The 25733-nt window shown below is 44.5% G+C and overlaps 1 protein-coding gene across 7 annotated transcripts; it reads left to right on the top strand.

Annotated features, from left to right (window-relative positions):
* The first annotated feature begins 240 nt into the window (after window positions 1-240).
* BUB1B (BUB1 mitotic checkpoint serine/threonine kinase B) lies at window positions 241-23321 on the top strand. Of its 7 annotated transcripts, none has more exons than XM_039386091.1 (24): window positions 241-391; window positions 2291-2452; window positions 2836-2895; window positions 3128-3272; window positions 4037-4233; window positions 4313-4491; window positions 4607-4800; window positions 6968-7062; window positions 8866-9089; window positions 9355-9461; window positions 9758-9855; window positions 10130-10182; window positions 10643-10744; window positions 10986-11070; window positions 11450-11552; window positions 11932-12218; window positions 13139-13326; window positions 14693-14839; window positions 14945-15057; window positions 15343-15504; window positions 16194-16336; window positions 17839-18010; window positions 18385-18491; window positions 21148-23321. In XM_039386091.1, exons 2-24 carry the CDS (start codon window positions 2310-2312, stop codon window positions 21323-21325), a joined length of 3282 nt encoding a protein of 1093 aa, XP_039242025.1. In that variant the 5' UTR covers window positions 241-391; window positions 2291-2309; the 3' UTR covers window positions 21326-23321. The 7 variants fall into 7 exon arrangements, with proteins under 7 accessions (XP_039242025.1, XP_027605132.2, XP_039242027.1 ...); XM_027749331.2 differs by lacking the exon at window positions 241-391 and adding an exon at window positions 457-522; XM_039386093.1 differs by lacking the exon at window positions 241-391 and adding an exon at window positions 758-767.
* Window positions 23322-25733: the final 2412 nt, after the last annotated feature.

The raw sequence follows: 25733 nt of genomic DNA on the forward strand, positions 1-25733 counted from the left end.
TGAAACTAGTGTAGGGAGCTGTTAAAGCGCTTCGCCCCCACTCCCCCCCTCCCACCCCCCCCCCCCCCCCCCCCCCGACCAGGTTGTTAAACCTGAGTTCTTGCCTGTACCACGTAAATAAGGGCTGGAAAAATTTGATTTCACTGGGGCAGTCACAGCTTCTCTGGACAACCTGTGGCAGGGCAGGGCCTCACCCCCCGCACAGGGAGAAATTCCTTCCCAATATCCCATCTAAACCCACCCTCTGGCAGTGGGAAGCCATAATAATAATAAGATTAATTCTGAGGGAATAAATTATAAAACTATTTATTTCTCCCTGACGGAGTCGCCTGAAGGGAAACTACAGCTCCCGTGATGCCCCGCGGCGGCGGTGCGGAAATGAACCAATCAGGTGAGGGGGGCACCGGGAGCGGCCAATAGGGAGAAGGTGGACGTTTGAATTTCGGGGCGGGCTGAGGCGGCGCTGCCGTTACTGCGCGAGGCTGAGGGGCGCGGGCCGTGAGGGACGCGCGGAGCCGAAAGGTACGCGGGGCTCAGGGGACAGAGGGGTCCGGGACTGTGAGGGGTGCGCGGAGCCGAGAGGGGCTGAGGGGTGCGAGGTACGTGGGCTGAGGCGCCGAGGGGTGCGTGGGGGCTGTGAGGGGCTGAGGGGCGCGCGGGGCTGAGGGGCGCGCGGGGCTGAGGGGCGCGCGCGGAGCCGTGAGGGGCTGAGGGGCGCGCGGGGCTGCGAGAGGCTGAGGGGTACGGGGAGCCGTGAGGGGCGAGAGGTGCGCTGAGCCGTGAGCGGCTGAAGGGTGCGAGGTACGCGGGCTGAGGCGCCGAGGGGTGCGCGGAGCCGTGAGGGGCGAGAGGTGCGTTGGGGCCGTGAGAGGCTGAGGGGTGCATGGGGCTGAGGGGCGCGCGGAGCCGTGAGGGGCTGAGGGGCGCGCGGGGCCGTGAGGGGCTGAGGGGCGCGCGGGGCCGTGAGGGGCTGAGGGGCGCGCGGGGCCGTGAGGGGCTGAGGGGCGCGCGGGGCCGTGAGGGGCTGAGGGGCGCGCGGGGCCGTGAGGGGCTGAGGGGCGCGCGGGGCCGTGAGGGGCTGAGGGGCGCGCGGGGCCGTGAGGGGCTGAGGGGCGCGCGGGGCCGTGAGGGGCTGAGGGGCGCGCGGGGCCGTGAGGGGCTGAGGGGCGCGCGGGGCCGTGAGGGGCTGAGGGGCGCGCGGGGCCGTGAGGGGCTGAGGGGCGCGCGGGGCCGTGAGGGGCTGAGGGGCGCGCGGGGCCGTGAGGGGCGCGCGGAGCTGCGGGCTGAGACCTCAGTTCTGAACTCTCATTCACAGAATCTGCTTTGCTTTTGTAAATTACTTGTTAGGGATAGTAAGTCGGGAAAAATACGGCTGCGGACCGTAGCGGGATATTCGCGGGGAAGAACTTGACAGAGCGCAAGGTCCCCAGCTAATCGAGCAAAACGTTAGCTCAGCGCTGTTACTCTGACCGGTCTTGTACGCGCACTCAGCGCTCTGTTGCAGAGTGCTGTAGTTAATCTGGTAGCGCGGGGATTTTGCAGCAGGTTTTTTTTTTTTTTCCCAGAACTGTGCATCTCTTTAGATATTTAAAGGACCGAGTTTTGGAAAAATCTGGCCGTGGGCTGATTCCGGCCGAGGCGGCCGTGAGGGGCGCGCGGGGCCGAGGGCTGAGGGGAGCGCGGGGCCCGAGGGGTTTCCCGGTCGTCTCTGGTGGTCGTTTGGAGCTCGAACTTTACTTGAGCTGGTTACAGAGCACCTTCGTTCGGCATCTCTTGTCGGGAAACTGGATACTTATGTTACCACTTTAACTAAAGCATTCAGAAACTTGCCCTATTCCGCAACTACCTTAATAGAAATTTAGATTGTAAAGGCGGATAGAAAATCACTGAACAATGGAGAATTATTGCTCTCGCGCTACTCGCAGGTGAAGAGCCACAGGGGCTCGGATGAACTCGGGTGCCCGCCCAGGCTCCCCCCGGGCGGAGGGTGTCAGTCTCGGGGCAGGGAAGGGAGCAATCCCCGGGAAGGGAAACGCCATCATCTGAGCGGCTTGCCCTGCAAACGTCGCCTGCAGAGGTTCTTCATTGTTAAGATTGCCTTTCGTTTCATGCAATTCCCACGGAAGGGAATTAAAACCCAAAGTCCCTCTAAGAGTTGGGCATCTAAACGGTGTGTTTTGACTGCGCAGTAAATTTGGCGTGAATGGGCTGATGAACGGCGGACCTGTGAAGTTTCGGGTCTGGGTCCTGCCAACACGTGATGATGATGTTATTGTTGTTGTGAGCGCAGGGCTAAAGGAGCCGCGGTCATGTCCCAGGAGCGCGGCGATGAGTGGGAGCTGAGCAAGGAGAATGTGCAGCCCCTCAGGCAGGGGCGGGTGATGTCCAGCTTGCAGGAGGCGCTGGCTCAGCAGGACTCCTCCAGCCACACCGCTGTGCAGCTCAAAAAACAGTGGGTGATGTTATAACACCTCCTTTCCCCTTATATTCCTCCCTCCTCCTCCTCCTCCTCATTTTTCTCTGTCTTACTCAACTGTACTGATCTCATAAGCGTTAAAAAAGGCATAAAAGATGTTTAGTAGCTGATGTCAGTTTAGTAGCTGACATGTCTGTTCAGCTGATGTCTGAACACTCTAGGTGTTCAGAACTCCTCGCTGTAGGTGCTGTGTGGTACAAACTGCAACTTTCAGGTTTGCAGTGGAACATTTAAACAGCAAACACCAGGGAGATTTGGTTGTACTTTTAACTATAATAGTTAAGTCTTAGTTTACAGCGTGGAAAATGTATTTCCAGTGATACACATGTACTTATTGGATGGATAATTTTATCTTTTAGAGAATTTGAATCAGAAATCCGATTTTACTCAGGAGATGACCCTCTGGATGTGTGGGACCGGTAAGTTTCCCTTTTTTTTTTTTTTCAAAAAAAAAAAGTAGAAAGGTCAGATATCCTTGGAAAAGCAAGGGAAAAGCATTCTAATTTAGAAACTCATTCCAAGTTAAATTCTATAATAGTTTTTGAATAATGTGTTGTGTTTCAGTATTATGCCTATTTTTTTTCTAAATCCCCTTAGATTGTACAGAAACTTATTCAGAACTGACTTCCTCTGAACATCTTCCATCTGTAGGTACATCAAGTGGACAGAGCAGACCTTCCCCCAGGGTGGGAAAGATGGAAATCTCGCAGCAGTTTTGGAAAGGGCAGTGAAAGCCCTCAATGAGCAGCAGCGATACTACAAAGATCCTCGTTATCTTAATCTCTGGCTCAAGTTTGTGAGTATTTTCTTAATCTCCCTTGGGTCTGCTTTTCCAGGGGACTTGTCGTGTCATCTGCACAAAGCTAAGCTGATTTTTGTGACAGCAGAGGCAAAGGATGTTGTAGCACAGGTGCAATATTAGAAGTATCCCTCTGCAAACATGTTACTTTTGAATTTCACTTTTTGATGGGATCTTGAGACCTTTTTTACAATTGTTATCTTTGGACAGCTACAAACTCCAGAAGTTTTGTTGTGGAAAAGCTGGTTTGACTAAGTAGAGCTCAAATAATGATTTAAAGAGAAAGGGAAGCGATTTAAAGATATATTTTAGGTGTTATATCTGCCCTACCAGTTATTTTAGCTTCTGTTGTCTTATATCCACATCCTGTATTTGAGCCAAACCAAGCTGAGCATGTTCTGGTCCTTCCCTGTCTCTCCATTGCTGTAATTTTTGTTGTTCTCATCTTTTTAAAGCAGCTTTTCTCCAGGTTTAGCTTCCTGAGCTGATTTACCAGTTCCAAAACTGGCAAGGAATATGCTGTACTTTATCTAAAGCTGAAATAACTGTTCTCAGGAATGCTAATATGACATAGGTCAATCACTGAATTACCTCAGATTAAAAAAAAAAATCTAGGAAATGGTTGCATGTCCTGGCCTTACAGCTGCTCCTCTCAGACTTGTACTGAAATCAGGGGGGTCTGGCTGGAGGCATCAGAATGCAGATTTCTGCCTTGGACTCCTTTGCAATCCAGTGGGATCACTGACCTGGGCTTGTTTCAGGGCAATTGCTGCCACGAGCCCTTGGATCTGTACAGTTACCTGCGCAGCCAGGAGATTGGCACCACGCTGGCACTGCTCTACATCACCTGGGCAGAGGCACTGGAGGCCAGAGGGAACTTCAAGAAAGCAGATCTGATATTCCAGGAAGGGCTTCAGCGCCAGGCTGAGCCTTTGGACAAACTGCAGTCCCATCACAGGTGAGGGAACAGCTTACTCTGAGGTGCTTCCCTGGGTACCTGGTAGAAGGTTATGTTGACTTGTCCGATGTTTTTCTAGGCAGTTTCAGGCCCGCGTTTCTCGGCAGGCACTACTGGCACTTGAGGAAAGTCCAGATGGAAAAGATACAGGTCTGCTGGAAATTGCAGAGCCTCAGAGAAGCTCATTGGCAGATCTCAAAGGCAGGGGGAAGAAAAAAGTGAGAGCACCCATTAGTCGTGTGGGAGATGCAGTTAAAGGTACATTCAAGAGCTGAAATCACCTGTTATTGGAAGAGTTGCATCTTTTTGTTGTGGACTTTGCAATTGAATGTGATCGTTAAAGGTTAATTTGCATAAATCTTCTTGCTTATAGTCACTAACCCAAACAGAAGCGTCCAGCCTCAAACTTCTCTGCAGCTTTCAAATACTCCGGGTTTTGCCGTCTTTGATGAAAATTCAGCGTCTGTAGATGAGATTCCCACACTTACAGCACAGTCGTGGGCAGCACCTCCAGCTCCCAGGGCCAAGGAGAATGAACTCAGTGCAGGACCTTGGAACTCTGGCAGGGTAAGGAGTCTCGAAATAGACTGGGAAAAGAAAGGAAGGTGTATGTAAGCTGATGACTTCTGATCCCTGAGACAAAGGTCATATCTTTCTCCCTTGCCTAGGGTTTGTGTCTGTTAGTAAATACAGATTTTATAATGGAATCATAGCATCCCAGAACAGTTTGGGTTGGAAAGGACCTTGGAGCTCATCCAGTCCCACCCCTGGCCATGGGCAGGGACACCTTCCACTAGCCCAGGTTGCTCCAAGCCCTGTCCAACCTGGCCTTGGACAGTTCCAGGGATGGGGCAGCCACAGCTTCTCTGGGCAACCTGTGCCAGGGTCCCAGCACCCTCACAGGGAGGAATTCCTTCACAATATCTCATCCAAACCCACCTTCCTTGGGCTGAAAGCCATTCCCCCTTGTCCTATCACTCCAGGCCCTTGTGGACAGTCCCTCTCCTTCCGAAGACTCTCTGGCTATGCATAACCTACTCAAGTTTAGCAAGCTGAAATTACTAGAAGAAGTTTAAAAAACTCTCTAGAATTACTATATCAAGTAATTATATTTCTTGCAAACTAGAAAAATTGGTAGAGATGACCTGCCAAGCTGTTTGGAGGTCAGAAAAGGAATGTGAGAGGGATTCTCTGAGAAGGAAGAGTAAGAGTCAAATTATATTGTAAAATACCACCTGAAGGAAGAACTTGTTGCCTGCCTTACAAAAATAAGGCATGTGCAGCATTCTGCACATCTGAAGTGCTTGTGAGGAAAACAACAGAGTGGAGATCAAAAGAATTGCAGAACTGCTGTATCAGTGGGATATTTATCCTGACAGTGGGATGACAGAAAGTAGGTTCCAGTGGTTTAAACTAATGCAGGAGACAGGAAAAGAAAGAGCTGTGCTCAGGTGTTTTAGCTCTTCTAGGGAAGAGATCCAAGACATTATCTGAAGGGAATTAATCCTGCAAAATGAAGTTTGTTGTTAGGTGCTCAGATAACCCCCAGTGTTCCCCCATTCTTTGTACCTTCGAGAGGAAGAATAGAAAGTAATCAGGTGATAAAAATATTTTAGATTTCTCAATATAGAAGTTGTTACAAGTGAAGCTTAGGAACAAAAGCTAGGATGAGGGGAGGTATGCAAATAGGCTGAAATTCAGGGGAACTCCAGGAATATTACTCCCAGATACAAAGCAATTTGATTAAATGAACGGAAAAGTTCAGTAAATCACAGGTTTAATTTAGCTGGAGAAGAATGAGGAGGAATTATTAATGTAGAACTTCTTTTATCAGTTGCTTAGGGCTGCTGAACACATTCATTCTGGTCTCCAGATGCTTCTGTATATCTTTTAATGTCTGGCCTTAGAATTCTCTCTGTTCTCCCCTTAATGAAATTTGTTAGATTTAATTAAAAAAATAAAATAAAATATCCTGCTACTAGAAGAAGAGTTGAGGATGTTTAATTCCCCTTCACTCAAGGGTAGGGAAGGAATAACCTTTGGTGAAGGCTTTGAGATATTAAAACCTGCACAGAGGAAAGAAGCTTCTCTAATTGCTGATGTGAAGATGGCTGAGTAAACAGTTTGGGAAACTTCTCGTGCTGAAGGGTCACAGGGAGTTCAAATCAGCAGATGATTTGTTGTGTGGAGTGTGTTGTCAGACTAAACTCTGTTCTCTTAAATAATGGACCTCAGAAACAGTTAAGGGATTTTTGTGGTGTTGGAATGGCCTCTGAAAGGAAAATTTTAAACCCCCCAAGTCTGAAGGTCCTTGGTTGACAGGAGAAGGAATATTGTAATACAACTGGGACAATTTTAGTTGGAAAATGAGGACTGAAGCATCTGTGGAAAACAGACAAAGAGAAACTGGAATACCCACCTTAACCAGAATAACATTCCCTCTCTCTATATATGTGTATACATATAATATTCCCTCAGAATAAGAGAAACTGGGATGGTGAGGTCACGTGGGAGGAGTGTCTTGCTTTTTAGGTGCCAGTGTTCAGCTGATGGGTTGTAACTATTTATGTGTCAGAATGGCAAGAATCTTGGAAAAGTCTATTAGGTTTAATTCTTTTATATAACAAACCCTCCAAACGAGCAGAACAGCAGGCAAAGGGAGATGCAGAGCCCAGAGAGGTGTGGAGTGCACAGATGAACGTTGCAGCTGTTAACAGTGCCCTTCCTCCCTCAGCGTCCTCGCAGCGCCTCCAACCCTGGCGTGGCAGTGCCCGGCCCCCTGCCCAGCTTCACCCCCTACGTGGACGAGTCAGCTCAGCCTCAAATGATGTGAGTCTTGAGCTGGAGATGGGAACTGCCTTTGGAACTCTAAAAGCTCTTTCCTAAAATTCTGACTTGTTTTGCCAAGTAGTCAAGCCTCTAGAGCTACAAGAATTTAAAAATCCATCAGCCTGGAAGCAATCAGTGCTGCAGCTTGATGGCAGAGGCTCCAGCAGAGGTTGCATAAGGACATGGGAAGTGTTCAGCCAGCACTGCTCGTGATGTGGGAGCCCATGTCATATTTATATGTGCTAATTAGTCTAATGGCTTATCTCGGTGTGTTTGCACAAACCCACAGGTCCCTGTCTTAGGGTGCCCTTTGCTGTGGAACAGCCTCAAATTGAGGCAGACTTAGGGCTGTTTTTCTGTCTTGGGAGCTCTGTGCTCAGCATATCTGGAGTTTTATTCTGAAACAAACTATCAGAGTTGCCATGACAACAGTGTTGCTTAGGTCGTGGAGGAGTGAGTATGCTGCTTTGCCTGAAATTACCTTCCTGCTTGTGCAGTCTCCCTGAAATTCTAATAAATCCCAGGAGATGGGGTGGTTTTGTTAGAGCAAAGGACTTTTTTTTTTTTTTTTGCAAAGTTGCTCTACCTTTCTATGGCTAATGATGGCCAGGGAATACACAGGCTCTTCCTGAGAGAGAAGTGGAAAAGACAATTTGGTATTGCAGTTTCCACAGCTCTGAATTGCATAGAATCCAAGACTGCTGAGACGTGGTGAACAGCATGGATTTTTCCTGTGGGTTTTGTATGTTCCATGTGGACTGCAGAATAGCTCTGACCAAGGACATGCCACAGTTGGGTTGAAGAATCTGTAAAAAAATAAATTTCTGTTTAGACTATTTCTTGCTCCTGAAAGTTAGTGATACCACAGAATGAAATCTCTTGGCATGCTGGTCTCTGAGATGAAGATTTGTTACTTACTTTAGCTCTTTATCCGAGGGAGAGGGAAGGAGTGGGTGGAACTGAACATTATGTAAATTAGCTCTAAGCAACTCAGGCAGAGACTTTGTATGCAGTTTTATATAATGTAGCTGAATGTTTAAAAGTAGATTTTTTTTTTCTGCCTTGGAGTCCATTTCCTCATGATACCATGGTCACCAGCCAAGTCATGTCTGAAAGTGTTATGTTGAAACTGTGTGAACATGATGCAAATCATGCCCTCAGCTATCATCCAGAGGTCTGGGCAGAAGGACCCTGTAGTGATCTTGGTAATGGGCCTCCAGATTCCCCAAAAAAGCTTTAAAAACCCAAACATGAGAAGCACCTCTTTGCCTCACGATCTCCCATATAGTGAAAGGGCTGGGAGTCCCTTCACACACAAACCAAAATGGATGTCTTGGAGCTGTGCATAGGGCTTTCTTTGGATCTGCTTACCCAGACCACAGCTAACCCAGTTTTTAAGGTCAGTTGTTCAGGTCATCTTTTACTGAGGCACAGCTGAGTCAGTCCAGCTGGAATGCTGCTGCCTGTGAAGCTGTACCAGTGTTGGTTCCTCTCTCCTGGCATTACTGGGCTTTGAGAAAGCCCTTTCACGCTAAGGAATTGTGACTGGACCTTATTAACTGTTTGGGATTGATTGTTGTTTGTTTTGGTTTTTTTATTTATTACCCCGTTTGGAGTTGTATGCTGGCCTTTCATCTGCTATCATTCCAGTTTTCTGCTTTATTTTTGCTAACAACAGATCATAAGGTCTTTACACTGTTCCACAACCAGACTCTGAAATCAGCCCTGTTGTCTCCTGTGCCTGCTTTTCTGTGCTACAGTGAAGTTCCCCAGAACCCCAGTAACAAATTCCCTGTTTTCCAGGACTCCGTGCAAAATCGAGCCCAGCATAAACCGCGTGTTGAGCGCTCGCAAACCCGAGAAGGAGGACCCGCTGCAGCGAGTGCAGCACCATCAGCAGGACACTCAGGAGCAGAGGGAGATGGTGATGTACTGCAAGGACAAGGTTTATGCTGGAGTCGATGAATTCTCTTTGGAAGAGATTCGAGCTGAAATCTACAGGAAGAAAGCGAAAAAGAAAACTGAAGGTGTGTTTCAAAATGGGCTGAAATCAGTAAGGCTTTCAGAGATGGGATCATAACATTATATTTGCTGCTCTCTATTATTGCAGCTGCTTTTCTTTTTCTACTGGAAGAGTTGTTTAACTGCTCTGAGGTACACAGACAGTAACATATCTGACAGCTTTGCATTCAAGCTGTGGAACAGGGAAAGACCCCTTTACAAATAATTTAGGCTTTAGCCACCAATTGTATGTTAAATATGCATTGGGCCTTACAAGCTTTTCTTCCTTAGAGGAAATGCAAGCCATAGCACAGAAGAAGGAAGAAATACAAAGGCAAATTGAGGAGCTGGAGAAGAAATTGAAAGAAGATGACAAGGAGCAACAACCACGTGAACAGGTATTGTCCTCACTTAACCATTCTTTTACAAATAGCTGCTTATGTATGTCTGTAACAGTTGTAGGGTTACTAAAATCTCCTGTGAAAGTTATACAGGGTTGCAAAGAGTAAAATTTTGTAACTACACTATGCAATAAAAATGGACTTTGTTTCATGACAGTAAGCTACGTACCAATAAAAATGGCTAAAGACAACTAATGACCCACACAGGATTATCATAGTAATAGTTTTGGAACCTTTTTTCATGGCTTGTGATTCCATCCCTGTAGAACCAAAACACGGTTTTGTTTCTATAGGCAGCAGAGATAAGGGAAGCTTTGGCACCTTTGGGACCGCAAGGATTTACTTCTTCCGGTGCAACAGAAGTTGGGGAGAAGCAGCTTCAGTGGCAAAGGTAATAGAGAGTTTTCTTTGCCAGCAACGAGAAGGTTTGTGGGGATAAGTCAAGAGTAACATGGATCACTATCAGCCTGTTTCTGCAGGCAGAGTGGAACAGACTCCTCTGTCAGCCTGCAGCCAGGATCTGCCCTCTCTCTCTCTCTCTCAATATTTTTGATTATGGGATCTTAACTTCTTGCAGGTAGCATACATTGCCTTTTTTATGGAGTTTAGTTCTGTTTTGTGAAGGTCTGTAAAGTATAAGAAACAAGTTTATATCTTTTTTGCAGTGAGTTCCGTGTCTGTGAAGATACTCACCTACATAAACCATCTTGTCCTGAGGGTAAGTATTAAATTTTTTTTACCATTAAGGAGAAGGCTTTGTAAAAAGGGGAAGTGTTTTTTTTATATGAATAGCAAGACTGCAGCAAACTAAAAACAAAAGTCTAGGTGGGTTAAAAGAATGAAAATGAGAAGGTTCTACGAGTGCCTTTAACCATATTCAGCAGATTGAGTATCTGAGGCCAGAGAATGTCACTGTTTGAAAGGACATTTGAGCAGAAGAGCTTTTTGCTTTCAATAGCTGGAGAGCTTTTTTCAAGCTTTCACATTGGCAGTTCTACTAAAATCTCAAAAGAGTTTAATGCTACCATCAGATTGTTACTATCTTAAGTCCTTTTGCCTCAGAGGATTCTCTGGAGGAATACAACCAGAAGTTGTGTATTTTTCTCCTGGGGAAGTTTTGTTGTTGGGAAGGATGTGTGCTGAAAAACTTACTTTTGACCCAAATTAACTGTTGACAGAGGTTATTCCTACTCCTGATGTATCCCCAGACACCCACAGTGGAAATGTGCTTTTAGACCCTGAGGAGGAACAGAGAGATGAGGCCAGCCTTCCAAAAGAAGGTACCAATTCTGATACAGTCTAAAAAGAGCAAGCCAGCTCACATAATATGGTGGTAAAGGTGTGGTTCAGTAATGGGACAAAACCAAGGCTTTTTTAATGGGGTTCCTTAAATGCCAGTTCTGTGAGTTCCTGCTAGGACCAACATTTTTAAAATTGTGTATTAAATATTTTAAGCAGTGTTGGATACACTGTTGTGGAAAAACTGTTGATATGACAGAGCCTCTTGGTTTTTCTTTACAGATGTAGGTCTGCTTCCCCCACTGGCTCCTGCTCCGTTTTTCTCTATATTTGATGAATCCTCTACTTTAACAAATCAGAATATAAGGTAGAAATATTCAAGATCTAGATTTCAGAGGGAGGGAACACCTGAAATATCAAACCATTTTCTGTAGCTTCTGAAATAACTGTTTCTTACAAGGGTGTGGGGTGGCATTTTGTTTTGTTTACATTGCTATTTTTTTATTTCATTACTCAGAGTCCATGATGAGGAAATACTCTTCTGTTGCTCTTCCTCAGCCTAGAACTCTTTAAGCTGCTATGTAAGCTTTCTTCATTTTGGAGAATTGCATAAATTGCAGTTAACTGGCAGTTCTGTACCAGAAAAAGATAGATTGAAATTGTCTGTAGATAAAAACTCTTGAGGAATCTGTTGAAGACTGGAATCTGCTCTAATAAGTATTTAATTGAATGTAACTTTATCTTAGTTGTTCTGCAGATCAGACCCAGACAAGTGCCCGTCGCCCACTCGCTGTTCGTAAACCTTTGGCCTCTCTGACAGCAAAGGAAAACGTCTCCCCAGAAGCCTGTGTAAGGACACAGCCTACCCACAGCACAGCCCCTGCCCAGGGGGAGCCAGCACTGCCTGTCCTGCTACACACTGACCTGATGTGCAATAAGCAGGGATTCCAAACTGCTGTCTGGCATGGCAGGACTTGAATTGGGGCATGTTAAGATTATACTGGAAATTCATGGTTTTATTAGGCTTTAGGGTGGACAATAAGGAGATGATGGTAGGGAGTCTTCCAAAATTTAGGCAAGTCATTAGTGGCCAGAGTGTCAGATATATTTTGGAAGGTGGTTGGGTGGAAGAAAGGGGAGAGAGAAATATTCACCTTTTAAATAAATTAAAGAAAAAAATGTCATAAAATGTACAGGCTTTTCACTGTCTCTTCCTGCTTTTTTTAAGGATGAGCTGAATGGAATCGAACCTTTGACTGAGGATGCAATTGTGACAGGCTCCTACAAGAACAAACCCCTTTGTGCCAACCCAGAAGACACGTGTGACTTTAACAGGGCTGCCCACCTGGCCTCGACGCCCTTTCACGGGCTGGGGGCTCAGAGAGTCCCAGCTCCTGCTTTCTCCCAGAGCGGCCTGAAGGAGGATAGTCCAGAATCCAAGAGTGCACCTCTGGAGCAGGAGACGCTGGTGTGTGAGGGAGCGTACAGGGAAGCTCTGTGTGTAAATAAACTGAGGTAATTAACAGCAAAGTACCTGAAGCCCCTTATCCTGTGTGTCTTTCACAGTTGTGGTTTTATTGTGGTTCTCTTGCTGAAGAAACAGTTTTCTGAGTAGACCAGGATATTCCAAAGACAGCCATTTTTCTAGCTTAGGGTCTACTCTGCCTTGAGCAGATCCAAGAGGCAAGAGCAAGCCCACTTGGCTTTTCAGCATTACTGCTCTGGGCCTTACTCCATGCTTTTACCAAATAACTTGCAAAGTAACTAATAAATGCATTCTGTCTTGGTTATCAGACATGAAAAGCAGAATCATCAGTTCCTTTCATACTTGTAGATTTCTGCAGTTATTTTAAGTATATAAGATGCATCTGGTGACTATAATTTAGTTTTTCTACAGAGGAGGGAAGCTGGAGAGAAGAAAAAACTGGCAAACAACCTTCTTTTTTATCCTTGTAAACCAAAAAAGCATCTTATATGGGGGTTTCTTAATTTAGAGCTGAGTTGGTTTTGCTGGCTGTTAGTATGTAAACACATATGCTACGCCAAAGGTGTTTGTTTACTTGGGAAGCTCCCTGGAAACCATGCTGATTATAATTAGGCAGAGTTATTTCCCACCCAACCCTTCACTGCTTTAAAAGCACTGAAATTTGGTAGCGAGACGAGGAATAAATATTCAGTATGTCTTGTATGGTAGCAGTCAGATTTAGTGGAAGAGGAGATAAAAAGTCATCTGTAGACTAAGATTCTGAGTATAAACAATCATCAAAGCCAGAATGAAGCACTGACATGACTTTTGGTTTTCCACTGAGGATGGGAAAGGATTTCTTTGTTAATTAAATGTGGAAGTGCACGGTATCCTCTCCTGGTCCCTGGGCTGGCATTACCTCGAACCTGTATGTTCTGGCAGTCTGAATAGCTGATGACTTTATTTCCAGCCCAATCATGGAAACAAGCCTGGAAGACACTCGCTCGTCAGGTTCTTCAGTCTCAGGAGGTTCTCTGTCCTCTGTGACACAAACATCTGCTATTAAATACCTGCGTATCCCTGAGAAGCTGGAGCTGGCTCAGAGCCTGCCTGCTGAAACAGGTCCTGATGCTGGAGGTGTCTGTGGAAACGCTCCTGGTTAGTACTAAACCAAGTTTCACTCACAACAAATAACTTGCAGCTGTCACTAAGCATGTTTCTTCTTGTCCTTCCTATATCCCACTGTGCTTCCTGTGTGTTTCCCATTGCTGTGACTTGTGCCTGAACTTGTGTCCCTTGTGGGAAGCAGCAGAGAGGTGCAGTACAGAATGCTTGTCAGCATCCAAAACATGGAAATATTAAGGGGGCAGAAGTTATTAAGGTAGTAAAACCAGGGAACGTGTAGGAATAATGGGGTCAAATTCTGAAAGGAAAAGTTGGGACTGGAGGGCAATGAGAACTTCTAAGACAGCTTTGTTTTGGTTTGTCTTGGTTTTTTCTCTGTAATGATACCGTGTCTCTCCTGATGTGCTGATAACTGCTACTTTGAAACAGGGGAATTTGAAATCTAGTGAAAGTTGCAGAATTTTGGTGTAAATTTGCACTTTTAACTGCGCTGTAAAGTGTGGTGCTGCTTCACAGTACATTTCTTATTCCTATTGAAGGAAAACAATACTGGTACTTGAATAGTCAATTTATTTTTCTTCTAGCTAAAAGCCCTTGTTTTTCTCTGTTCTGAATATTTATATTACAGTTAGAACAGGAATGGTCCCAAAAGGCCTTTGAAATCTGGCCTATAGAATTAGGTGTATGTGGCATGATGGTTTTTCAAGGTGTTTAAACTGCTTTAACTCCTTTGATTTTGACTTATGATACTTTAATTAGAATTGTGTATCTGAAAATTCTCAGTGTATCTACTCTGGAGAAGAATGTTCTTGTGTGCCTGTAGACTATTTTTTGATGAAGCATGCTTGGGACCTGGAATAAAAATACAGTTCCTACATGGAATTATCTTATGTGTCTTCCAGGAGGTAAAAGACACGAAATTTTTAATATTGCAGTGAGCAACAGTGTTGGAGTCCAACTTTGTTTTCCTTTTCTTCCATAAAACCCCTGCTGTAATTAAAGGACTGAATTTCACTAAACCCCTTCATTTGAAAATCCTAAACTGATCACTTACTCTGGACATAGATTTAAAACGAGGAGTGTTGATTTGCAGAATGAGTTTGACTTCTGCTGTGGCTGAATTAATTCAGAGCTTTGTCTCTTGTGGAAGATATATTTTGCATGATGCTACAGGAGACTCCTTGAGACGTGAGTCTGTGAGGTGGTTGTAAAGAGGAGTGTCACATTCACTTCACAAACTGTTGGGAAGAGGTGAATTGACTTGCTGGAAGGTGAACAGTAAATCAGAATGTGGACAGAAAGCTTCCAGTATCCGGGGTACTTTTACTGACAGAGGTAATCCAATGGCAGAGACTCATTACTGAGTTTCAGCTCACCTTGCTGTTCCTTGCCTTCATAGGGGATGATGTGGCTCAGTTCCTGGGGAGTGCTGAGCAGCATAAAAAGCTGTTGGATCCTGTGCCAGAATCACTGGCTGCTTCTCCAGATTTTTACTTGGAGCCTGGAGCTCTGCCTGGCATGGAGGTTGAGAAGGACATTGAGCTGGGTAGGTGTGCCAGAGCCTCTGCAGTGCAGGGCATCTGTTTGTGTTCTCGTTGGGTTGAACTGTGGTTCTGCTGTGGCAGCTCATGAATGTAACCTTTGATCCCAGGGCATGAGACTTACTGCATCAAATGGGAATACTGGAACAATGAAGACTACAAAATGTTTTTTGCTGTTCCAGCTAACCTTTTCCAGTTGGATGCAAAGGGATTTGCAATAAAGGTAACGCACACGATGGTTATTGTACAAGAATTGTGAAATGGTAAAATCTCATCCATTAATATGTAAAATGTAGTAAATCTGGCCTTCATTTCTGAATTCCATACATGAAGTTTGCTACTTCGAGTCCTATTTCTAATTGTGGGTATAGATTAAAAAGTTTCTGGCTGTGGAAAACGTCTTCCTTAGTAAAGTGGGAGAGGAAAAAAAAGGCTGAGAAGGATATGAAGATGAATAATTTTCATTTTATTCCAAAAATAAATGTTCTTCTTACATACCTTGTTGTAGGTATATTCTCAGCCTGTGCCTTGGGATTTTTATATCACCCTTGAGTTACAGAGGCGTTTGAAGGCTGACTTTGACCAGAGCTTCAGTGAGAGCTGCAGCTGCCACCTGTACCGGGATGGCTGTGTCGTGGTGCACAGGGACATCAACCGCTTCACGCTCGGGGTCAGTACAGGCTGGAGGACACAGGGGCTCTTGCTTGGGTACAGTAGTGACTTTGGCTGAAGAGCTTCCCCTGGTTAATCCTGCAATCTGGATCCTCTGGGTCTTATCCATATACAAACCAGGGCTGTCTGTTATAGCCTCCCTTGGGTTTGGTTTCTCATCTGTAGATCATGTGCTTCTCAGAAGATGATTTTGAACAAATTATTCACATTTTCTGTCTTTGTGAATGATAAAGGACCTGAACCAAGAACCACATGTTATTCCAAACAAGATTTGCACCTAAAACTGTTGTTTAACTTCACCTGTTTCAATAAGTTCCCATCTGCTATAGCAAGGTCATAGTGTTTAATGTCTTGCTGAAGGATTTACATTTTAAATAAAGTCTCATGAGTGCATTTTGAATTGTTGTGTATAAATAGGATAGAAATTAAATAGTGATTTCAGTCTTGAGTTCAATTTTCTCCTCCTGATCTTTTGTCCACTTTTGAATAATAATAATGTCTCCTAGGAGCTCATGGCTCTTGTAATTCTGTGTGGGCTGATTATGGGCAAAATCTGATTATACTGAATTTAGGGTGGGACTGTTATCTCTGTACAGATGAGTAATGAAAAAAAAAGGTGAGCTATAAATACTTGACCTAACCTAAGGTAGAATGGCACAGAGATACATGTTTACTGTCTCTTTGCAGGATGTTATCCGTGGCCGCAAGTCCATCACGGAGGAAGTCATCTTCCTGGTTGTTTATAATCTTCTGGGTGTGGTAGAGAAGCTGCACAAGGCTGAGATTGTCCATGGAGATCTGAGACCAGAGGTGTTCTTTCTGGGAGACAGGTTTGTCTCTGTGTGTGGCTATGGGGGTACAGAACACTCACTGCAGCTACAGCTCTCGTACTGCTCTCATTTCTCCTCCTCAGCTGGGGTACTGGTTTGGCAGTCCAGGTATTTTAGGCTCCAGTGTATTCTGGAAACAGTGAAAACACTTTGTTTAGGAATAAACCTTTCTATAGAAGGTTTACACAGTGATGTTGTAAAACTTGTGCTAAGCAAAATGGTGTTGCTATTGCCTGTGTTTTCAAGCTTCTACTTTACTGGACGTTTAGTGTACTGGACCTCTAACTGGATATGGTAACTTGCCTTTGGTTTTACATATCTGAAAACCAGGGAATTAGAAGACAAAGGACAGGTGGGACTGGAATATCCAGACACCCTTAAACAGACTGCTCAGCTTCCTCCGCAGTCCAGATTGTCCCTTGATGCACAGATCTAGTTTTCTTCTTGAAGCTCTTTCCCATATTATGTTAACAAAGTCTCATATCCCATGGAATGTGATCTGTGAACTAAGTGTGGGAAGCCAGTAACCAGAATGTCTAATGAATCAGGTAGAATTCCATTACATAAATTCACTGAGGCTGTTCTTAGTTATCCCTGATATGTTATAAATAGCTATTAACTTTAAATGTACTTAGAGCTTGCAGTCATCTAACATGCACACCCCCAAGATTTTTTATTTAGAATTTCTTTGTGATTATTTTATTAATAACTTATTTATATTATTTACTTAATTGTAAATTACATACATACATACACACTGAAGTTCTTATATTTTCTTCACACCCTACAATGGGTTGTCTTGCACATGCCTTAGGGTGCTGCATGCTATTTTGGAAGTCACTGATCTAACAGTGGCTTGATGGGCTTGGATATCTTCTGCTGGATTTCTCTGTGGCAAATAAAACAACCCCAGCTGCCAAGAAGTTAGGATAGTGGTTTGGGTTTTTTAAGATAACTAAAGGACAAGTGCACGGTATAAATTAAAAAACGTGCTCAGCACACAAATCTGTAAGAAGAATAGTAGTGAGAGCTGTGGTCTGTGGATATTGTTGCTTGGCAGTCCTCGATACAGATACTCCTCCCTGCCCTTCTTGTTTGTCCTCCCTCACCTCTAGACCAGGAAAGGTTTGTTTAAGCATTATCAAGCTTAATTATTTTCTGTATGAAGCATTCTGAGATGCTGAAGGAGAGGGATGAGTGCTAAGCACTGCACTATTGTCCTATTGCACAGACTGTGCTTGGATAACTGTGACCAATATTAAACCAGCAGCATCCTCAACTCTTTGGCCTTTCCCACGGGTCACTGGAGACTCCAGTGTCACCCCTGGCTCCCGGCTGCCAGCTGCTCCTGTCCAGGGGCAGCCCTTGCAGCAGTTCTGAAGGCAGCCATCAGAGGGGAGCATTGACATGGCTAAGACTCACCTTCACTGCACTGTTAAATTAATTACAGAAAGAAAAAGTTTGTTGGATTGTCTTGTGCTTCACGTGCTTCCTCTGCTCAGGATCTGTGATGCCTTTGCTAACGAGGACATGGCCAGTGCTCTGAAGGTGGTGGATTTCTCTCACAGTCTGGATTTGAGGTTGCAGTCTCGAGTGAGCTTGTGCAACAGCTTTCCCATATCTCAGACCCCTCACGGGCAGCAGCTTCTGGCAGCAAGTTCTCTTCCTTATCAGGTGAGTCTCTGTTTAGCAGGACATCTTAGTTTCTGTGTTTCCTTTGCAAAATCTATTTCCTTAGGCTGCAATTTTCAAGTGCTGTGGAAAGCTCTGACCAATAAATACTGAATTTGACACCTGATAGAGTCTTTGGCATTAAGTGAAGGGGACTAGCAGCACTGTTGAGTGTCTGTGACTACTGTATTTATCTAGAAACCTACAATAAAAACAGAATTTTACTTCTTGAAGTTTTCTTGCTTAACAGTCTCTGGAAGATTCTGGTGCAAAGACCAATCCAGACTTAAATGTGTGAAAGCACCAAAAGCAGAAAGCTGTAATGGATTGCAGAAAGTGACAGGCATTGAACTTTGTGATGTTCGTTGTGATTACAGGTAGACTTGGTTGGCATTGCAGATATAGTCCATTTGATGCTGTTTGGGGATCATATCCAGGTCTATCAGGAGAATTCCGTCTGGAAAATCAGCCAAAGCTTACCAAAGTAAGTCTTTTTGCAGAGGAGGCTGCTGGGAAAGAACAGACATCTAACTTCATTTTCCTTATAGTGGTACCATCCTCAGAGCTTAGAACACACAACCTGGGGCTGTTGCTGCCAAAAAGTGTTAGTTCTGTGGGGACTGAAACTGTGAAGCTGTTGGACTTGTTCACTGGTGGCCTCAATGCTTAGGAGACAATTTTAAGCTGAATAGGAACAGTCCAGTGAAGATGATTTTGCTCTTTCCATCCTTTCGGACCACACTGCCTTAGTCTCTCTCTTTGCACCTCACAGCCCAAGCTTGGAAAAGCTGATAAGTGGGTGGGTGGGTGGTGAGGGGAAAGAAAAGATCCCATGAGCGTGTCGCTCTAGGAGTGGATTAGTTTGGTTTGCTCTTTTTTCATTCTGCTGAGACACTGAGGCCAGGGTTGTCTGTAACAGTAGCAGAAACAATATACGTGCACAGGAAGGAAAAGAATTTACAACTGTCATTTAAGATGCAAGTGCAAACAGCTTCTTTTTGGAAGCTGCTGTTTGTCCTCAGGTATTAATTGCTACTGCTCTCTTTTAGCCACGTGTTTTGGCTGTTAAGATTGCTCTGCCTTCCTCTGCCCTTTTTTGGTTCCTAGACTTGTTCATGTTCTTAGTCACATCCTGCAGCATCCTCTGCCTTGGCATTTCATAAGGATTTTCCAGAACTCTCCCCCCCAGGACAGCAATTGCTGTGTTCAGGGTCATGGATACTGACTGGTTGCACTGCCTGTGTGGATACACTCCTGAAAGCACTTCCTTAAGGAAACCTTGTGCCAGTGTGGAGCTGTCCAGTTCCCTAGCAACCTGCACTGCTCACACCTCCCAGCTGGTTGTGTTCAGCCTTTGGAAAAAGCCTCATGGGCTGCTGTGTAGAGGGGGGCAATGCCCTTTTTTTTCTTTACTAGTTTTCTAACTGATTCTTTTTTAATTCTGCAAGAGATTAAACTGAGCTACTGCAGATGAAACCACACAAGGCCTGAGTTGAGAAGGTTGGAAAATGGTGTTGGGGACCTGATCAGGATGTGGGTATGGGAAAAATAGCAATAACTGTTGGGATAACTGGAGCAGGAGGAATAGTAAGTCTGAATTTGGAAGGATAGGGCTGGAGTTTGGAGGGGAGGGGGTCAATTGGAAAGGAATTGCAGTAAGAGCTGGTGACACTGGATCAAAAAAATTACGATTCTGATAGAGGTAGAATTTCGAGGGAGACTTGGGCAGAAGAGGAGTGAGACCTGGAAAGGGCTAGAGGAGATGAAGGAAGAAGCTGAGCATGAGTTCTGTGGAGCTGGAACCAGGCTGGAATGGCTCATTGCTCACCTGGGTGCATCAGTTCATAACTTGGGAGTTATAAGGAATTTCTTTTCCATCCTGTCTTGCTTTGCTTCTGAAAGTGATAGAGATTTAGGGAAAGGTGAATGTAATTCTGATCAAGTTGCTTTTTTCATCTCTGAGTATCACTAGAGGGCTGGCAGCCTGGTTTTCAGGGGAGGGGTTTTACCATTAGTAAAGAATGGATTTGGGGATGTTTCAGTTCCCAGAGTCTTTTCAGTTTTTCTATTTTTGCTATACTGTTTTAGGAAACTTCATCTGTGCAAGTTTGTGAGGTAGGATATAGAAGCTGTGTTTGAATTTTTAGGACTCTCTTTGTTACTCCTTACTTTTGAACTCCTTAGACCTCCTTACCAACTCTTAATCTCTTCTGCTATGCCTCTTACTCATCTAAGCCCACGAAGAAAATGGCCTCAAGTCTCGCATATTTTTTGCTGGGTTAGGTTCTGCATGACTTAATTATTTTAGCAAATATAAGAGTTACTAGTGTAATTGTACAGGCTGGATTCCTTCTGAGACTCTGGCTGCTGCTGTTTGGTGAGTCACTTATATAAAGCAGAGGCAGATAGTTTGTTCCCAAGCCACTGTACCTCCTGGCTCGGGGGAGAAAGTGCTGCAGTACTCAGTAGCAGTGCAAGACTGAAGAACAAAGGGTTAGCTCTGATATCAGTTTGTCAAGACTTAAATGAGTCACTTAACCTTTTAATTCATGTTGTGTGGGTACATCTGGGAGAGAGGGGATTTATTCCTGTGAATTGTCTCTGAAATGTTATCTATACAGAACTCTGGCAGATGGAAGGCAGGGAAAAAAACAAAGTTAAACTGGCTGTAAAACACCTTTTAAAAAATTATTTTATGTCTCTTGTAGCTTTCCTTTAATATTGCCTTGTTAACTTAGCTTGCAAGTGGGGAAACAAGATTTACCTCTGCCCCTTCTTCCTGAAAGGATTCTGCCAAGTTTGTTGGTTCAAAACTGTTCCTGGTAACTCCTTTAAATGCCAAGTGCTGTGGCTCAGTGTGAATGGGGACAGTGCTCAGGTGCACTAAAAGAGGTAACAGCACAAACAGGGGGGTTTAGATGTGTGTGATTCCTATCCAGAAGCTTACTGGGGAAAGAGCAAGGGGCCCATGCATATGCAATGAACACCACATTCCTAGTTTGCCTTGACTGGAATGACTATTTCAGGGGTGGATCTCCCGGGATGTTTAGTGCTGAATATAAATGCAGACCCTGACAGACGTGTGTGTGTGTTTGTGTGTGTGTGTACTGTTCCACTGAACACTGCTCTGTTTGTTTTAGGACTGTTGACAGTGATTTCTGGAGTAAACTTTTTGGGACAATTCTGAATGCAGATGGTAAGTCCACAGCGCCTCTGCTGCGGGAGTTGAGAGAGGAAATCGGTGACATGTTTGACAGCTGTTTCCAAGAACGACTTTGTGAGTCCTTAGCTGCCCTGGGAGTAACCTTCCTCCTCTAGAACTTCCTGTGACTTCATAGAGGACAAACACACCTTGTATTATAGAGAAGAATTTGTTACTGATTTCTTATTTATTTTTTTCCAATGTAAGCATGACAGCGATTGCAGCTGTGTCTGCGGTGCTTCACATGGGACTTGCTAAAGGATGTTTCTGTTGCATCAGTGCCCAGATCACTTAAGAGGCTTAGGAGGTTAACCTGTGTCTGAGCAGTTTGCCAGAGAAAATTGTTTGTCATGTCTGCCCCCTGCCCTTGTACAGCTCCTTCAAGATGCGTTTCATACCTGGTTCACACCGCGCTCTTTGGAATGGCTTTGTCCTGCGTTCAGTTGGCCTTTCAATTAGTGTTTGATCGATGAAGTTGTCTTTTGAGAGCAACTCAGTCACATTAAACACTGCTGTCAGATGGTTTTGAAAGACTGGGTTTAGTGCTGGAGTTGCTGCGGATGTTTTGTGGCTGCTGGATACAAGAGCCCCCCGTTTGGTGGCTCATAACCACGTGGCATTTCCTGGACACTGGAACATAACCTGGATGGTTCTACTTGGAATGTGCTCTCATGGATGGTTGTCATAAGAAAAAGTAGATGAAGACATGAGTGGAAAAGCCACACACTTAATTTTGGCTTCTTAAGGCATTTTGTTTACTTTTGCAAGAGCTGCAGTTCCTGATTGGATTTGAGCATCCTCCAGAAATCTCCCTGAAGTCTCAATTTGCCATAAGTGAAGTCTTTGCAGGTTTTTGTGCAAGGTTTTGTGGATAGATATCTGTGTTAACCTTTTATACATTGTATTACTGAAACCAATAAAAAGGCTTCATTTTATTCAAGGCAACAGAATTTACATGATCCAAACCCAATGTACTATGTACTTTAAATGCAGAGAAACTCCTCAGAGTTGGCATTTACTTCCTCACAGCTTCTGCCACGCATGAAAGTGAGAGCACACAACTGCTTCACCAGAACTTTCATCTCCCTGGAAAGCCAGACTGGCTGGGTTCTTTCATTTGGTTCAATTGTCCAGCCATGGTTCTGTTGATTCTCCTGTTTGTGTTGTCTCCAAATTCTATTCTGGAACTTAATTCTATTTTTTTTCACATGGCTGCAAGCCACCTTGTTTCCAGTTTTTTCTGCGTATTCCAACACTATTCCTCCTGCTTTGGCCTGTATTCTTTTTCCTCTCCCAGGTTCTTAATACCTTTTTTATATGCTCTTGTAAGTCAGGAATGGGACCTAAATGCCCTGATAGACCAGCTTTAATATCTAATGTAAAGTGCTGCAGAAGAATTTATTTTGGTCCATTAATGCCTTAAATAATGCTTCTTGTAGTACAAATCATTGATAAGTCACGTACTGAGCACACAGATAAATAATGATTTGTCTCTAGCCAGAGTTAAGAGCCAAGATCACTGGTAGAGCAACAAGGAGTCCAATGCATAGCTAAGTTCTGCAAGCTCTAAAAACATTGCCTGTTTGTTCTTTAGCTGAAATTTATTTTCTTTTGCTGATCCTCGAACTTTTGCCTTTTAGGCAAAATCTGGGGGGGTTTCACTTCCTCCTGTTTCAGTTTATATCCTGCAGCACAGGTCTGAAAACCAGGTAGCTTAGGAAGAGAACATTGCTAAGCAAGTATGGCTCATCCCAAGGACTTCTCAGGCAAGACATGTTTCCAGCCAGTACAGAACAACTTCACCACGTCTAACTCAGACAGAAAGCCTTCGAGAACAGCCTGAACGCACAGATAAGAGCTCTCAGCAGAAGTTCAGCAAAGGTCTTTAAAAGCTGTAAGTGAACCTATTTGTCTATAAGGAGATGTATTTCAAAGCTGCAATCCTCCACCATTACTTCGATGTTGACTTGGCACCTGTTTTCTTTCTGAACAAAAAGCGTGCTAAATCCTTCTCCGTGTAATAAGCCTGCCCCTGATCAGTTAGTCTTCATGTATGTCCCAGACGACACAAAACTGCCCCCAAGTCCTGTAAAATAAACACAGCAGTGTTTATAACCCTGGCCTTAATAAACACACACAAATACCAGAGGGAGGAGCAGGGATAACAAAGAGCAGTCACCTCTTGTGCTGGTTGTTCTGTTCTACTCCAGTGAAACTCTGCCTCTCTTCCACACAGGTAAGTCTCTGCTCCCCCAGCCCACGAGCTCATTGCACCAACACGTACCAGGAGGGCAGGGAGGTCTTTTGACATCCTTGCTGTATGTTCAAGTAACTCTGCCTCCAACCTTCAAAGCTTTTCCTAAGCATCACTTCTGAATCATTGTGTAACAGGCAGATGCTCTCACAGGCTGGGATTGTCACAGACTTGTCACGAAACAGGAGAGAGACCAGCCTTGCCCATGAGATATTTGGACATGAAAATTGTCTTAGCAGTGCCTAAGGAAAAGAGGCAACTACAGATCCTGGGATGACAGGAAGTGCCACAGGGGGTGGCTGGCAGGGTGAAATGTGTGAAGGGTGTACAAGTCCTAGTCAGGTTATCACAAAACAGTATGGTGATGGAATCTGAGCTCTAGCAAGTTTTAATACACTGTTATATAAATAAAAGAGCACTAAGGAAAGTAAATCCAAGAAATAGATCATGGTTGTACTACGTTGTTTGAGAATAAAACTTGACCAGAGATACAACAGGGATGTCTGGAAGATCTCTGCAGTCTTGAAGTGCTTTGATTCAGAAACAGTGAGAGAATCAAGCTGTTAATGTCCACTCTATTGTGTTAAGTGGAAAGGGGTCTAGAAATAATGGCAGGAAGTCACTAAGCTGCAAAAATATGCTACCTATAAAAAAATGGGTGCTGATGGAGCTGTGGGTGAGGCAAACCCCACAGGTGTGAGCCATTTTCTGCCCTTAAGCTCTGGAGCTGCAGCTGGGGTTGGAGAAGTTGGTTCCACTGTCTCCAGGGCTCCTGGGGACTCAGTGCCCACACACAGGTGCTCCAGGTGAGCCCTGAGTGCCAGGGAGTGGAACCACCAATGGTGGGACAGAACCTAACGACTTTCCAAGGTGCACCTGCACATAGTTAAATATATTGTGAGCTGAGACCCACTTGACCCCTGAAGAGATCGTTGTAAGGAAGCTCAAGGAAGGCTGAGGAGCACTCGTCATCTGCTGGTCTCAAAAGGTATGTGATTTTTAGATTTAAAATCCTAAATCTGACATAATTGATAAAACTTAACAGATATATTCTGAGTGCAGTTATCTGAGATTTTCCCAGCCTGAGGTCTGTGTTATATAGATTAAGCTTGGGCTTGTGCTAGCAGGTAATACTTGGCTTTTTGATTTTCCAGAATGAACTAGAAGGGGTAGGAAACTCAGCAGGGCTACAAGGATCTTGTGTGGTTATGCAGGGAGAAAACTAGAAGGGCCAAAGCCCAGTTAAAGCTTAACCTGTGTACTGCAGTAAAAACATAAAAGCAACAGGACAAACAACAAAAGGAGGGCTGAGGAGAATCTATGAAGGGTGTTGGGGCACCCTCAGTAAGAAGTGGTTGAGTCACTATTCCTGGAAGGATTTAAAGGCTATATAGAGGTGGCACTTGGGGATGTGGTTTGGTGGTGGGCTTGGCAGTGCTGGTTGGGCTCTTAGAGGTCTTTTCCAGCCTTAATGATTCTGTTATTCAAAGTAGACAAATCACCCCTCCTGCATGTGTATCAGCAAGTAATTCTAAACCTTTCCTCTGTGCTGCTGCTGATTTCCCACTTAATAAATATTCCAAATGACCTGGGGCTGAAATGCAGCTCCTGAGGTGCTGTGCTCCAGGCTGTGCCCGGTGATTTCCCCTGAGGAAACCTGTGTACAGAAGATGAGAGTTCTTATTCTAAGAGAGTTATTTGGCTGTGGGCTGCAGAACTGCTGGTTAGAGTCTCTGCTTTAGCCTGGGGCTATGGGCACTGCATTTACATTAACTGTGCTTATACAGACTGCCCTTAAAGCTGGATAAAGGACACTTTATCAGCTTCATTCTCTGGGTTCTTAGTGTTTTACACTCATTGCCCCTCTGCTTGGTTAATCCATCAGAATGCCATGGTTGGAAACTTAGAAATACGAAGGTTTCATTTCCATAACATTTTAAATTATTAAACAACATGTGGATATTGAGGTCACTAAGTAAGACTGGGGAAAAATGTCGTTCCTTTTGTTGGTTCTATAAATGGTTGTTTCTTACTCTCCTTTTGTAATAATTACTATCCAGAGCTATTTAATTATTGATCCCATGGCTCCAGCTGGTGTGACAGTGTGATTTACAAAGCAGAGCAGCACCTGAGGGACACAAAGGCAACTGTTCAGGTTCTAGGCCTGAGCTGATGGTTGTTTTCCCAGTGCTTTGGATTCTCCTCAGTTTTCAGGATCTCGAGCTCTGTGGTTCCTTGAAGCTAAACTAGTCATGTACTTTGATGTAGTG

Source organism: Pipra filicauda, unplaced genomic scaffold, assembly GCF_003945595.2.
Source record: "Pipra filicauda isolate LSUMZ 115617 unplaced genomic scaffold, ASM394559v2 scaffold463_size517996_pilon, whole genome shotgun sequence".
Classification (NCBI taxonomy): Eukaryota; Metazoa; Chordata; class Aves; order Passeriformes; family Pipridae; genus Pipra; species Pipra filicauda.

Coding starts and splice junctions, on each gene's coding strand:
- BUB1B (XM_039386091.1), top strand. CDS start 2,310: ATGTCCCAGGAGCGCGGCGATGAGTGGGAGCTGAGCAAGGAGAATGTG. Junction 11,553..11,931: donor ACGTCTCCCCAGAAGCCTGT/GTAAGGACACAG, acceptor GCTTTTTTTAAG/GATGAGCTGAATGGAATCGA. Junction 13,327..14,692: donor TGTCTGTGGAAACGCTCCTG/GTTAGTACTAAA, acceptor TTGCCTTCATAG/GGGATGATGTGGCTCAGTTC.